Raw genomic sequence first — 15094 nt, forward strand, 5'->3', positions numbered from 1 at the left:
TGGGCTTGCTTCGCAAGACGAAAAAACCGCTAGACGAAGAGAATCACAGAACGGATTCTTTTCGTCTTGCGAGGCACCACTGTACATGAGAACACTCATCTTGGGGCCAGTCTGTAGAACTGCATCACTTCAGGCTGTATATGTGTGTGTTTTTGTGTTTCTCTGCACACAGATGGCTTGTATTAAACCAGGGGTGTGGAACCTGTGGCTGTCCAGATAATGTTGAACTGCAACTTGCATCTTTCTATTTATTAAGTGTTTATGTACCCCACTTTTCAACCAAAAAGGCTCCCAGAGCAGCCAACATATAATCAGCACAAGACAGTCCCTACCTGCTGGCTTATAATCTAAAAATAAACACCAGGGGAAACTAATAAGCAGGACACCACAGATAATATGAAGAGTTTTTAAGTGTGTGTTTGAACCAGAAAAGTTATTTCATTGTTATAACCACATTGAATGTCTGTAGCGGGAGTCTAAACCTTCTGAACCAGTTTAAAAAAAAGTTCTTTCCTCAAAATCTGTGTTTTGGCATGTAAGTTTCACCATCCCACCCCTGTCTTCTTCCTCAAACTTATACGGTATACAACACTAATGTCTCATATCAAATGTAACTGGTCTGTAGAAAAGACTTTACAACCTGAAAAAAGAGACAATGCACGTACTTTTGTAAACCAAGAAAATCTTTAATAAAAATAATTTTTTAAAAAAACAACAACCTGTGTTTCTGCAGCCATCTTTCCCACACATTTGATTTAATGGGGAAAGCAAAACGGCTGGGAGAAACCCCCAATGACACATCTCTGTATTCTCACATTCAGTCATGTCCGTAGTGGCTGCATGACTTCATCCGCCACATGATGCCTTTGGTATTTAGACTGCCTACTTGAGACCAACCCCCACCCCCATGTTAATTCTTTGCTGCTTCTCTCCCCCCCCCCTTTTGACATTTTAGATGACTCTGGCCCTAGACTGAGCGCTCAGGCCCAGGCAGCGGAGGACATCCTGGACAAGTACAGGAATGCGATTAAGCGAACCAGCCCCAATGAGGGGGCTGTAGTGACCTATGACAATGCAGGTGAGAGTCTCTTCTTGCCCCCCAGCCATCATGGTTTTCAAGCAATGAGGGGAAGAGGGTGGCTGCTACCTCTGCTAATGTGAGAACACTAACTTTTCTATGCTCGTTTGGTGGGCTGGGTTTAGATGCCATTGGAGATGGCGAGAGCATCCATGACTCTGTGCGGGACGACAACTTGCAGAACATATCCGCAGATGACCTTCCGGATTCTGCCAGCCAAGCAGCCCAGCCACAGGATTCGGCTTTCTCTTACAGGTAGCTTGACTCTGTGTGTGTGTGTGTGTGTGTGTGTGTGTGAGAGAGAGAGAGAGAGAGAGAGAGAGAGAGATATGTTCACTGCAGTAGACAAAGGGACTTTGGGAAGAAAGTTAGATCCAAATACTGTCTACGATTCTGTGTTTGGTGGAAATCCTCTGCCTCTAGTGTGGCGGTTAGAGTGTTGGACCAGGACTTAGAGACACCAGTTCGAACCCTCCAGCTCTGCCATGGCCGAGCCTTGGGGAACAGCGGCACACTCTCGCCCATACATATCCCACAGGGTGGTTGTGAGGATAAAATGGGAGGGTGAACCACGTACTCTACTCAAAGCAAAGGTGAGGTATAAATGTAGGAATATTAATAAATGAGCCCAAACACTAAGTCTGTTCGATGTATTGAGGCAGACACGGCAGGCATTTACCTCTATGCTGAATAACATTCCCTGCTTTTGGAAGCTCTGCTTAGAAATTCTCCAGTGTGTAACTTGAGAGTGGAAACTGCCTACTGGTTTTCTATGCTCTTCCATCACCATGAAGGCAAGTGACTTGAATTGCTTTGGGGGATGGGAGAGGCCCTGTGGCATCTAGCCTCCTCTCCTGGTGTGTTCTTCCAGGGGATTTGGGGTTAGACCTTACAAAAATGGATTCCAACAAATGGCTCACAATACAGTGGTACCTCTGGTTACGAACCTAATTCGTTCCGGAGGTCCATTCTTAACCTGAGGTACCACTTTAGCTAATGGGGCCTCCCGCTGCCGCCATGTGATTTCTGTTCTCATCCTGAGGTAAAGTTCTTAACCCAAGGTACTACTTGCGGGTTTGTGGAGACTGTAACCCCTGAGGTACTACTTCCGGGTTAGCGGAGTCTGTAACCTGAAGTGTTTGTAACCCGAGGTACCACTGTATAAACTTCCTTCCTGTTGGAAAAGGGAGGAGAGCAGATTCGTAATAGACAATAAGCATTTCCACGTGAGGTGCTAGAGTCCACCACCACCACTCTCTTTTTTTGGGAGCCACTGAAATGAAATATATTAATTTTGGTGTTTATATGAAAATTCAAGGCAGAAATGAATATTTTCTCTCCCCCCCTCTGTCCCTTCCTCCCAGAGATGCAAAAAAGAAACTGCGGCTTGCCCTCTGTTCAGCAGATTCTGTGGCCTTCCCTATGTTGTCCCACTCAACGCGGAATGGCCTTCCGGATCATACGGACCCTGAAGGTAAAAGACCTCTGTTGACTTTCAGACTTCTAGTATAGCTACGACCACACTTAAAGCAAGAGGCACACTTGACACATGACACCACTCAGAATGTGTAAAATTGCTGGAAATTTTGAAGCAGGGACAGGGTGGTGTTGTCCTCGCCCCCCCCCCCCCCCCGGAGGAAAAGTGGAAAATTTGAGAAAATTTATTCTGTTTATTGGATACCTTACCCACCCTTCAGCATAAAGCCTCATGGTATAAGTTATACAATGCTTAGGGCTATATTTTAGTGTTAATCTCTTTACTGTGGTCAGTGAACCAGTCTTCTCTAATGCTAGTCCTACTCAGAGTAGACTCATTGAAACAAAGGGACATAACTTTTTAAAAAACAAAATTTTAATGGTTCTTAAATGAATACAGATACAATAACTATTAAACACTTATCTAGCAGTAAGGACATAACTAACAAAAATCCTTTGACTTCAGCGTGTCTGCTCTGAGTAGGACTAACATTGGATATATATCTCTTATCAAACTTATTTTACTTCTTTGACACACAGTTTGTCACTTAGAACAGGGGTTGGTAACATGAGTTTCCCATAGTGGGCCTTTAGGTATTTCTGAACCAGATGTCGCATCAGCAACCATGACCAAGTCACCTGCTGGTAACTAGGCAGAGCATTCTTCTCCAACCTGGTGCCCCTCAGAAATTTTGGACTACAACTGCCATCAGCTCCAGCAAGCATGATCAGTTGGAGATAATGGGAGTTTTAATCCAGCAACAGGTTTGGGAAGGCTGATATAGCATGTGTGTGTTGGTGTGAAACGAAGACTAGGAAGTGTATGAGAGAAAGCAAAGTGTTGCCAAATATAGTCTATCTCTTGTGCCCCGGAAGATGGCAGCAACTCGGGGGGGGGGGGGTATTACCGCAATGCTCCTTTACTCACTCAGTTTCTCCCACTTTCCACCATCTTGACCAGACAACGAAATTGTATGCTTCCTAAAAGTCCAGCTAGCCGAAGCCATCAACCTTCAGGACAAGAACCTGATGGCTCAGATACAAGAGACCATGCGTTGTGTTGGCCGCTTTGACAACAGGACCTGCCGCAAGCTGCTGGCCTCAATTGCTGAGGATTACAGGTAAATCCCTTACCTTCCATAAGAACACAGGAAGAACCCTGCTGGATCAGGCCCATCTAATACAGCAGTGGCCAGTCAGATTCCCCCAGGAAGTCAACAAGGGCAGCATTTTGTCTGCATCTCACTCATATAAATTTGGGAATAGAATTATGCTGTCACTTTTCATGGGGCAGGTGCTTTGAAGCCACCCTAAACAGCTTGGAGCACCTCCCCCAAACTTGCACTTTCCAGATGTCATTGAGTTGTACAACCCCTTTCTTTCTTCCCACCCACCTCCAAATCCCAGGAAAAGGGCTCCCTATATTGCCTACTTGACACAGTGCCGCCAGGGTCTACAGACCACCCAGGCCCATCTGGAAAGGCTGTTGCAGAGAGTCCTGCGAGACAAAGAAGTGGCAAACCGATACTTCACCACGGTGTGCGTGCGGCTGTTGCTGGAGAGCAAAGAGTCAAAGATAAGGGCGTTCATTCAAGGTAAGCCACTCCCGGCATTGTGCACAAGAGATGAAGTGGGATGTATGCAGTGTAGGGCCAGGCACACTTTGGTTCAAAGATTTACTGGCTGACGTTGGGCCATTGGCTGTACCCTAGTGAGTGGTCCAAGATGTATTAAGATAAAAGGGGTGAGGGGAAGACTCATAATTGGAGTTTTAGTCTGCCATTGGGGAGACCTTGACTCCAGTTGGTTGAGCTGCTATGATCTCACAGAAGGGGCTTCTAGTCCCACTCTGTGACATCAAGCTGCTTGACGTTCTAAGGTAGGCAGAAAAGGCAGAGAAGGCAGGAACCAGTCATGGAATAGGAAGCAGCAGGCCCATGTGGTACGTATTGCTGGTCTTGGTTCTTGTGTAGATCAAGTGAAACATTTCTCCCTTGGAAGTGCTCTTGGCCAGCTCTCCTTTGCAACGTGTGCAGGTTCTTTGCAAAGGGAATAGTGATGCGCATGCACTGCCAAGTTCAGATGTCATGGCTTTCCTGGAGAACACATGGGGATTGTAATTTTGGAGCAGCTTCTAACAATTCCTACGTTGTGTGTGAGGAGAGAGGGTGTGCTTCTTCCTCCCCGGCCCTGTGATTTCCTCCCTTTTGCTTTGTTGCCAAAGATTTCCAGAAGCTGACGGCAGCGGATGACAAAACTGCCCAAGTTGAGGACTTCCTCCAGTTTCTCTACGGTGTAATGGCCCAGGATGTCATCTGGCAGAACGCCAGCGAGGAGCAGCTCCAGGATGCCCAGCTGGCAATTGAGCGCAGCGTCATGAACCGCATCTTCAAACTGGCCTTCTACCCTAACCAGGACGGAGACATCCTGCGTGACCAGTGAGTGGGATGTGGCTGCTTTTCTTCAGGCTTGAGCAATAATGGCAGCAAAGGGCAAGCCACAGCCACCTTTACTTGTGGGCTTCCTCTACTTCTGTGCAGGCCCAAGTTTGCTTCTGGTTGTAGCTTTTTCAAATACCCTAATTCTGTTCCCTTCTGGTGCAGTGCTTCCTTTGCAAGAAATGAGTGTTCAGTTTGCACTTGAACTTGGGGGTTTTGTTAGGGCTTTCGTTTGCCAGCCTGAGGGCCACATTTAGTCTGGGAAACCTTTCCGAGGCTGCATGCAAGTGGTGGGTGGAGCAAGTGGGCAGAACAATAGGTGTAAATCCTACCTTTGTACAATAGACTCTTTTTTACTTACCCATTTTAGAGGCATTGTCAGAGTTCAAGGACACATTTCAGTCAGGCAAAACCACTCAGGGGGTGAGTGGAGGGTGTGGCTTGGGAAGAAGGGTGTGTGGCTTGGGAAGAGTTCCAAGGGGCAGATTGAGAGGCCTGAAGGGTTGCACTGGGCCCTCAAGCCTGAGGTTCCCCACCCCTTCCGTATTGGGCCCAATCTACCTCTCCCTCTCCCCCCCCCCTATATATAGCCTGTCCTTAGAGGCAACAAGAGAGAAAATGAGGGCTTGAGATTCTGGAAAAGTGGCAGCCTTGCCATTGCTTGGTCTCTTCTGTGCCAAAATAAGACAGGATAAACATGGATATTCTGATCTGTCTCTGAAGCTAGCTGATTGGTTTTTTAATTGCAAGGTCTTGCGTCCTTCTTCAGTAACCTCAAAATGTTACTTTCACTGAGGCTTTATATTTAAATACAATTAGTCGCTTAAGCCATACAAGTTATTGGGTTGACAGCACAGACGCTTTTGTAGGACAGATTTTTGTAAGGGGTGCTGCTGCAAGGAACTGAAGTTTGCATAAGGAAGCCCCCTGCTACCTAACGGTGCTCGCTATGCAGAATCCCAGATTGTGCCATCTATATTACTTAAATTGTTTGGTTCTCCCCCCTCCCCCCTTTGTTTCTAGGCTTCTTTACGATCACATACAGAGGTTATCTAAAGTGGTGACTGCGAACCATAAAGCACTCCAGATTCCTGAGGTAAGTCCTTGGTGGTGCATGGCACCTGAGAGTAAGACTTTGGCTGAACTGTACCACTTATGACTGAAGATGACAGTTCATGATGTGGAGTGTCACTGTAGTATGGGGGTGGGGGGTTGAATTTTGCACACACACACACACACACACACACACACACACACAGCCAGTTTGGATATGCTGGAGTTGGGAGAAGGAATAACTCTTCTCCCTAAACATTCAGATTGATTGTGTGGAAGTGATTGTCCTGTATGGTTGAAAGTTTGGCATGTGGTTGTAGCTAAGTGGCAGAGCATCTGCTTTGCATTCAGAAGGTCCCAGATTCAATCCTTAGCATCTCCAGGAAGGGCTGAGAGAGACTTCTTGTCTGAAGCACTGGAGAGCCACTGCTGCCAGTCAGTGCAGACAGTACTAAGCTAGAGGCTGTGCTGTGTGCTTGTGAGCTTTAATGCCATTCCCTTTCTGGCCTTGGGGATCAGATTAGGCTGAAAAGCACCCATTAATTCAGTCTTAGTTCTGACTGAATTGGTAAGTACATGAAAGGGTTTGCATCACTTAATATTTGCTGGTACAAGTTTTTCTCCTCACCACAGTGAGGTCTGGAAGTAGTAGTAACCGTCTTGTGGCTCTAGCTTTTCTAAGTGCATCCAGTCTTTTTAGTCTCAATGGATAAGTAGTCCCAACAAGTCCATATGTCCCATTCTTATCTGGCAGCATGTGGAAGCTTCCTTGCCTTTTGTGTGGTGGCTCCTTACAAATCTTCATTGTTTTGTACCAAAAAACCAAAAAGATCAGTGGTTAGAATTAGTGCAGTTTTGAAAGTTTCAGTCTGCTATCTTGATTCAAAACGGGGCTCTGGTTGTTTCCAATCGTGGGTGAACACTTGCTCCTGGATCTCAGGAATGATCACGCAGAATTTGTTTACGATCCAAATACAAAGCAAACAGGAAAGTTTTCAAAATACGTAGCAGGTGTTAGTTATAATATCGCATAACATTAGCGTAGAGGTCTCAAGCATTCGGAGCACATCACATGCAGGTTCTAGTTGTAATATTTCCAGCAACCCAGTAAGATAGGTCAGCGTTAGTATTTCCCAAATTGCAGACTGAGGCTCCAAGGCTGAGCCTCCTAGTGAGTTCACAGCCATGGTGAGATTTGAACTGGGGACCTTCTGATTCATAGCTTGGCCTTTTAACCGTTATGCTACACCAATCACAGGTATTTTAATAAGCTTGCATGTTTACCATGTGCAGTATATGTACACATTGCTGGATGCAAGGGGTTAATCGTGTTTGTATATAGACATTTCCTCACCCTCCCTTTTCTAAACACTGCACTGTATTGGGCTAGAAGCAAGTCTTCTCCTTTCCTTGCAGGTCTACCTCCGCGAAGCACCATGGCCATCAGCACAGTCTGAGATCCGCACCATCAGCGCCTACAAGACACCCCGGGACAAGCTGCAGTGTGTCTTGCGGATGTGCTCCACAATCATGAACCTGCTGAGCCTGGCAAACGAAGATTCTGTTCCTGGGGCAGACGACTTTGTCCCTGTTCTCGTCTTTGTTCTCATAAAGGTAAGGGTGATGTCCCCACACAAGAGCCTTGGGCCTCTCTCGCTCATAAAACAACTCAGACTGCAGACCGCTTTTTAGTATTTCCCTACATGAAACATTCTCTGCAGGTGTCGTAATTTTTTTAAAGTGAGCCAGCCTGGTTCCTGCCTGCTCAGCTCTTTGTTTTCACTTGGGAGTATTCAAGAGTCATGGCTGCGAGTAACACAGTCCATCCTCCTGCCCCTCTCTCCCATCTGCCATTTTGCTGCACCTGTGGGCTAGGCTTCAAGCCTGTGACAAAAAGGGACACTTGTTCTCCTAACTGCAAGGTGCAGGTCTGTGCACAAGAGAGATGGCTTTCCACACCCAAGAACCATACACAGGTCATGGGAGCTATTGGGTGCTCCTTAGAAGAAAATATCCAGTAGGTATGGAGCAGGATATACTGTTTTGGGCTAGTCTCCAGTCCAGTCCAGATGGCTATAATAATAGAATTGTATTTTTGGAAGGGACTCTCAAGAGTCATCTAGTCCAACCCTCTGCAGTGCAGGAATCTCAACTTTTAAAGCTACCCCCAAAAAACCTTACAATTCCCAGCGCAAACTACTGTTCCTGTTATTCTTGGTTGTGGGGGATGCTTTACATCAGGCATCCCCAAACTTTGCCGTCCAGCTGTTTTGGGACTACAACTCCCATCATCCCTAGCTAACAGGACCAGTGGTCAGGGATGATGGGAGCTGTAGTTCCAAAACAGCTGGAGGGCCGAGTTTGGGGAGCCTGCTTTACATGTATGCTGTGCCTTACCTGCTTCTGGCTGGTTCAACTGCTGTGGCAGCTGTTATCCAGTGGCTGGACCAGGCCTTGGGAGGGGGGGTGTCATTGGTGAAAAGAGTCTCCAACAAGCACAGTGCCTCCACCTGCTGCTTCACTTAATCCTGCCATGGCAGGGGCCACAAACTGGCGTGTGTGGCTTAAGGTCCTTTGACTTCTTCCACGCTAGAGATGTGACTCCTCTGTACCCTTTTCTCATGAGAGGGTTCAATTAGGGGGTGTTCAGTGTCTTTCTCTGGAAGACCCTGCCCCTCCTGCACTGCGGGTTTGTGGTCCGTCTCCATCCTTTGGCTCTGAGCTAAACCCCGACAAACCATCTCTCTTTCTCTTTCTAAGAGGGAGAGAGAAGGGGCGCAGGGAGGCGGTGATCAGCCCTTTCAGTGCCCCTTCTTTCCCCTTTGGCCAACATTATCTTCTGGGAGAGAGGGACACAGTTCCTCCCTCCCTCCTAGCATATCCTACCCTACATATTATTTTTTTGAGTGGTGGGGAAGAAATGAGATTATAATCTAGGTTGCAAGCAGAATAAAATTGGAGGTGGAGGAGGGAGAGAATTGGGGTGGGGAATCTTCCTGCATTTTGAAGGGGAGGGTGTACCCTAGCTACTGCCTCCTCCCTGTAGTAGGGTGGTTGGAAGGGGGCTAAATGCCCCAGCCCCTTAAGGTATCCTTGTTCATGGGGACCCCACCCGATCCTTCTGGCCACCTGCACTTTGCTGCTGCTGCCAAGGAACCAAGCGCCACCATCTTCCTCCTCAGAAGGCAGGTACCTTCCGCATTACTTCTTCAGATGGCAGAGTTCAGAGTTCTGTTGTATTTGTAAATGGTATTTTTGCCTGCTTTCCAAGCTGTTATAAAGGGGGGGGGCTGGCATGGTGCCCTCAATATGTTGTTGGACTTGAGCTCCCATCATATGATGATGATTAACTGCTTGATGCCAAAATAGGCTTCTAAGCAGCTTACAAGTATAAAAACTCTTACTTAAAATATGCAACAAAACAATACTGTTAGAACAACACAGTAATTAAAACAGGAGTCTCAGTTTGAGACAGCAAAGGAATTGCCTGTGTAAACAGGTGTGCCTTCAAAAGCAGACGGGATGCCCATGCAGATGGGGACCTCTCATATTTCAGCAGGGTGGGCATTCCATAACATAGGCACCATGGTGGGGAAAAATTTATTCTGGCTAGGGCTGATAGGAGTTGGAGTCCAATGACCTCTGGAGACAACAGGCCTTCCAACCGTGACATACATCTCCTCCTCTCTGCAGGCCAATCCGCCCTGCTTGTTGTCCACTGTCCAGTACATCAGCAGTTTCTACGCCAACTGTTTAACTGGAGAAGAATCCTACTGGTGGATGCAGTTCACAGCGGCAGTTGAGTTCATTAAAACGATAGACGAGCGCAAGTAAACCCAACCCAGCCAGCATCTCTGCTGAGAACCAAATGGCTCACAGAGGAGGACCTTTATGAATGTATGACGCCTGGTCTCTGCCCATCAGGCTGCAGGAAAACAAAGAGAGAAGACCTCCATGTGTATATACTGTAAAGGAGTTCCAAGCATTTTCAAACAAACCTTTACTAATTGGACTAATTCCAGCAGGGTGGTTTGAGGTATTATTTTGGTTGTGTGTGCTTCCTTTTCTTTTTGAATCCTCTTTCCCATAGAAACTAGCACTGTGTCAAATCATAATAAAAATAAAAGGGACCACTTGTTAAAGTATCCTGGAATCTCCAGGCATTTTTTCTGCTGCCACAAGCTCCATGTCAAAAAAATTTTTTCCTTAACAGTTTAGTTAGAACTTTTTAAAAACTTGGTGAGTGGAGAGAATAAAGGTAAGCACTTTCTAATGATCTTTATTTACAAGAATTCATTTGTCTTGTTGAGACGGAATGCACCAGTCACAGAGGAGAGTTTGCAGCAAGTGAAGGGGTCAAGCTTGAATCATGAAAGAGCAATGTATTTATTAAAATGTAAATGCTCACCAAATGGTATACTAAAACTGGAAGATATTCATATGGCCTTTATCATAATTAGCACATTCTTTCTAATTTTGGACAGGGCATTAGTTATTCATCTGTTGCACAAAAGAGGTGATGTTTAAGGCTTTATAGGGGGAAGCGGGATTGCTTGAAGAGAATTTAAAATATAAGCGAAAGAAACATCAATAACCTTACGTTTGTTTTGTTTTGTTTTTGTTTTCCTTCGGAAATACTGTGTATACTGTACAAACCCGAAATGGAACTTTCCCCCTACGAAACCAGAATCTGTAATATATATTTTGATTATTCGTATTAAAAGCATACATCAAGCATTTGGGTGAAAATCTTTGTGTGTCTTTTGGCTTCTCATTCTCTTTGCTGTTTGTAGTTTTAAACTGGTTGTATCTAGGATAACACTCCTCTTTTTTCAATAAGAAAAACAAATATATCGGGGGGTTATTATACAAATTATGGGGCTGCTTTTGTGTGTGTGTAAAAGCAGTTGGTTGAGGACTAGGCATAATCTCTGGCTATCTTGGACATGTGGGGTGGGGGGAAGCAGAGAAGAAAATGGGGAATTGGGGTTGGGGGGAGGTGGAATGGAGTATCCAGCATGAGGGCCAGGCTGGCTCGCTGGCTTCCTGTACAGCAGGACTCCACAGATCAATTCTTACTTATATAGTGCTAATATAAAAAAATTCCTTCCTGTAGCACCTTAAAGACCAACTAAGTTAGTTCTTGGTATAAGCTTTCGTGTGCATGCACACTTCTTCAGATACACTGAAACAGAAGTTGCCAGATCCTTCTATATATAGAGAAGGTGGGGAGGGGTATTACTCAGAAGGGTGGTGGGAATCGGAGATTGGCAGATAGCTGAGATGAGCCTGATGAGCCTGTGCTATATAGTGCTATCTTTCTACAATGACAGGGCATGTCCCCGTCCCAAGGAGCTTACAATTTAAACATAGATACAAAGGGATATGAGAGGAAGTGTTCCTAATCAGAGAGAAAAATAAGTAACTCTGTGTGTGTTTTGCTTGTACATTACACAATTATAAATGGACTATGATAACTCCCCCTTCCCCAGTGTATCCTTAGCCCGGGGAGCCTGTGATTTTCTAGATGTTAGGACTCCCATTGGCCCCAGGCAAGGATGGCCAAGGATGGATCAACCAAGGATGATGGGAGTCAAGAGTCTAGCAACAGCTGGAGGGTCACAAGTGAACATGCAAACAGGCCCCAGAGTTTACAGCTGTGTTTTCTTTGACATAGCAAGCTCAGCTCGGACCCTGCCTTTGCCACTCTCACCACAACACTTCTGCCTGTGGGTTTGATCAAACTTGTTGCTGCGCATGTTTGGGGAAGGGGCTAAAGAGTTGTTTTCCTCTTGAGTTTTACAAGTTAAAATGTGATGGATTGTACAATCAAGGGTTTGTCTCTCAGTGGTAGGGCATCTATTTTGCACGCAGAAGCTCCCGGGTTCAAACCCCAATGGCATCCAAGTAGGGCTGGAGAGACTCCTGTCTCCAAAACAATATGGTTGCTTCCAGTCAGTGTAGGCAATAGGAGGACCAAGAGTTTCCCACTTTACTGCACCCAGAGGCAGAGAGCAGGGTTGCTTTGTGTGTGGTGGCCCAATTGCCACCCATAGCTTGTTTTCTGGGAAAAAAATTCTTAACAGGTCCTTCCAACTTTTGTGGATAAATGTATGTTGGGTTAGTTTCTGGTGAGCCACTGTTTCGTTTCCGCTTTAAAACCAGAAGCATGAACGATGAAGGCTTAAAAGACAGAAGCATTGATGTCTTTTTCAATCGGCACATTTCACTTCTGTTTCTGAGACTGCCAGCCATTTAGCCAGCTGCTCTATTTCACGTTCCTGAATGGGATATTCAACATCCTCATACATAGCTTGAAAATAGGAGACCCAGTGGTCAGGTGGAATTTGTGTGGATAGAAGGGAAACAGCCTTGGGGGAGCCGGAGGTAACCAATTTCCAAAATAGTGACTGATTTTTCCCCTTTGCCGCACTAATTAGGTTCGACCAGCATTTTCTGCTGTAGGCATATTTTTGGTGGGTTATTAGGGCTTTGTATTCTTTTATTAGAGCGCGGACAGAAAGATAGGCACATTTGAATTTGATCCAACCTAGTTTTTGGAATGGTGACTGCAACTGTTGCTCAGAAAGCAAAATGTTTGGTGCATTCCACAAGAGCCCTCAGGGAGGCTGTGCAGTTAAATCACTGGTGTCTGGCACAGAATTAACATACCAAAAACCTTTACAAATAAAAAAATCAAGTTTCTAGCCCTTACAATGGAAAAATAAAGAGAGCTTGCTCTCACCAAATATTTGAAGATGAGTTTGTATGCCTGCTTAAGTCGTCATCCTTGTCAGCGGCCTGCTTTATGAGTGGTACCACGCAGAGGAGAATCCAACAGTAGAGTCAGAATCTGTGTGTTTGTCTGCCATGTTACTGGTAAGAAAATGTTGCAGCGTATCCTCAATATCTGTTTCTGTTCAGCCAGGCACCTCTCTTTCCAGCATGCCATTCTGTTCCATAGGCTCTGGTTTACTACTTTTCTTTTCCAGCTGTCACTCAACATTCTATTGCTACTGAGCATGCTCCGTTCTTATTGGGCTGCTTTGTTTGGGAGGTGTCCTTTTTATTTTAAAGAACTACAGTGGTACCTCCGGATAAGAACTTAATTCGTTCTGGAGGTCCGTTCTTAACCTGAAACTGTTCTTAACCTGAGGTACCATTTTAGCTAATGGGGCCTCCCACTGCCGCCACACCGCCGCCGCACAATTTCTGTTCTCATCCTGAAGCAAAGTTCTTAACCCAAGGTACTATTTCTGGGTTAGCGGAGTCTGTAACCTGAGGTACCACTGTATTTGTCTTCTACAGACCTCACAGATACCTCACTTTTCCTCAATGGCTCTGTTTGGTCATTAGAATATTACATCTGTATAAAATGTCACATGTCTGTCCCTAAGGCAGGGGAGGGAGCAATACTTCTTTGCACAAGAGCCAGATTCACCCTTGGCCAGAAGTGGGTGGGAGTAGTCTCACACCCACATGCTTGCAATGCATACAGTTTCCCCTCCTCAATTCCTGCAGATCAGCTTAGGAAAGCAGCTGCCTCTTGGGGGATTTCCCCCTTCTCCAGTCACTTGCAGACTCGATATTTCCAGCTGAGATTCAATTGCATACTGGCACTGCAAACTCCAGATTCTGCAAGAAGTCTTGCACGACCCACTTCTCTTTCTCGGCAAAGATTTGACTTTCTACAATAAGGAAGAAGTGATTGCAAAATATATAATATAATAATAAAATTGTCCAGTAGCACCCTAGAGACCAACTAAGTCTCTAAGGTGCTACTGGACATTTTAATTTATATATATATATATATTTCAACTGTGTCAAACCAACACGGCTACCTACCTGATTGGAAAATGCATAGTAAAGTGTGGGACCCTTGCTTTGATTCAGCATCATCTAACCTCCCCACAGACAAATCAGACTAAATGCTCATTTAAATGGCTAATGTTATTTAATTTACCTGCAAACACTTGATAAGCATATACAGTAATCTGGAGGCACCCTCCCTCTCTTGGGGTTGTGTTCCCTGAACACTCTCATCATACACCTCTTCCTCTCCTCTCTACAACACACATACCTCAGCTGCTGACGCTGCTGTGGGACTCCTTCCACGATCTCAGGGCTCCAGCATTATCGAAACTTGGGCTGGACTACAAGAGAAAAGGGAGGTGTTTTTCTGAAAGCCCCATCCTTGGCAAAGACCTGGGCATATTACCTGTGCATGCCTTGAGTGACATCTAGTGGCCATGTTTCTGTACTACCCTAGGGCTCCCCATTTAGTTATGATGGCTTGACCTCTGTGACCTTAGGCGCTGTTAAGAGCATAATAGAATCTGCTGGATTAGGCCAGTGGTCCATCTAGTCCAGCATCCTGTTCTCACAGGGGCCAGCCAGAGTCCCTAACGGGAAGCCCACAAGCTAGAACCAAGCGCATGAACATCTCCCCTCCTGCAAATAGTATTCAGAAGCACAGAGGAGGCAGAGGATAGCCATTGTGGCTAGTAGCCATTTAAAGTGTTATCCTCCATGAATTTGTCCAACCTGCTTTTAAGGCCTTCCAAATTGGTGGCTCTTCCTGCTGATGTCAGTTACTTGTACGTCACTGCTTCCTGCGGGTCTGAGTTTCATAATTTAATTGTGCCCTGCTTGAATAAGTCTGAATCTTTCAACACTGGATGTTCCTGAGTTCTAGCATTATGAGAGGGAGGAATAAAATTTTATCCAATTCACTTTCTCCATGTTATGCATCATTGTATGAACTTCTATCATGTCCCGCCTTTCTTTTATTTTCTTTGCTAAACTAAAAAGTCACCAATTCTGCAACTTTTCCTCCTAGGAGAGCCACTCTCCACCCCCCACCCCCAATCATTTTGGTTTTCCTTTTCTGAACCTTTCCCAACTCTGCAAGATCCTTTTGGAGCGAGGCAGGCAGAATACACAGTATTCCAAATGCAGTTTTGCAGTTGTGTACAGTGGTACCTTGGGTTAAGAACTTAATTCGTTCTTGAGGTCCGTTCTTAACCTGAAAATGTTCTTAACCTGAGGT

At 45.6% G+C, this 15094-nt stretch overlaps 1 protein-coding gene across 22 annotated transcripts in view; it reads left to right on the forward strand.

The window, feature by feature from the left end:
• GAPVD1 (GTPase activating protein and VPS9 domains 1) overlaps window positions 1–10782 on the forward strand; it is a 50879-nt gene extending 40097 nt beyond the window's left edge. For 19 of the 22 annotated variants that reach the window (XR_014521559.1, XR_014521560.1, XR_014521562.1 and 16 more), the window contains 9 exons: window positions 956–1078; window positions 1204–1333; window positions 2443–2552; window positions 3516–3675; window positions 3962–4149; window positions 4779–4992; window positions 6016–6088; window positions 7462–7659; window positions 9739–10782. Coding sequence is in view for 16 of the 22 variants with exons in the window: in XM_083485632.1 (XP_083341758.1) it covers window positions 956–1078; window positions 1204–1333; window positions 2443–2552; window positions 3516–3675; window positions 3962–4149; window positions 4779–4992; window positions 6016–6088; window positions 7462–7659; window positions 9739–9879 (1337 nt within the window). In the remaining 6 variants the exon portion in view is untranslated. Of the gene's footprint in view, window positions 1–955; window positions 1079–1203; window positions 2140–2177; window positions 2553–3515; window positions 3676–3961; window positions 4150–4778; window positions 4993–6015; window positions 6089–7461; window positions 7660–9738 lie in introns of those variants that run through there. The other 3 variants (XR_014521558.1, XR_014521561.1, XR_014521563.1) reach the window with 2 other exon arrangements.
• Window positions 10783–15094: the final 4312 nt, after the last annotated feature.

This window comes from Podarcis liolepis, assembly GCF_965112155.1.
Source record: "Podarcis liolepis genome assembly, chromosome: Z".
NCBI lineage: Eukaryota > Metazoa > Chordata > Lepidosauria > Squamata > Lacertidae > Podarcis > Podarcis liolepis.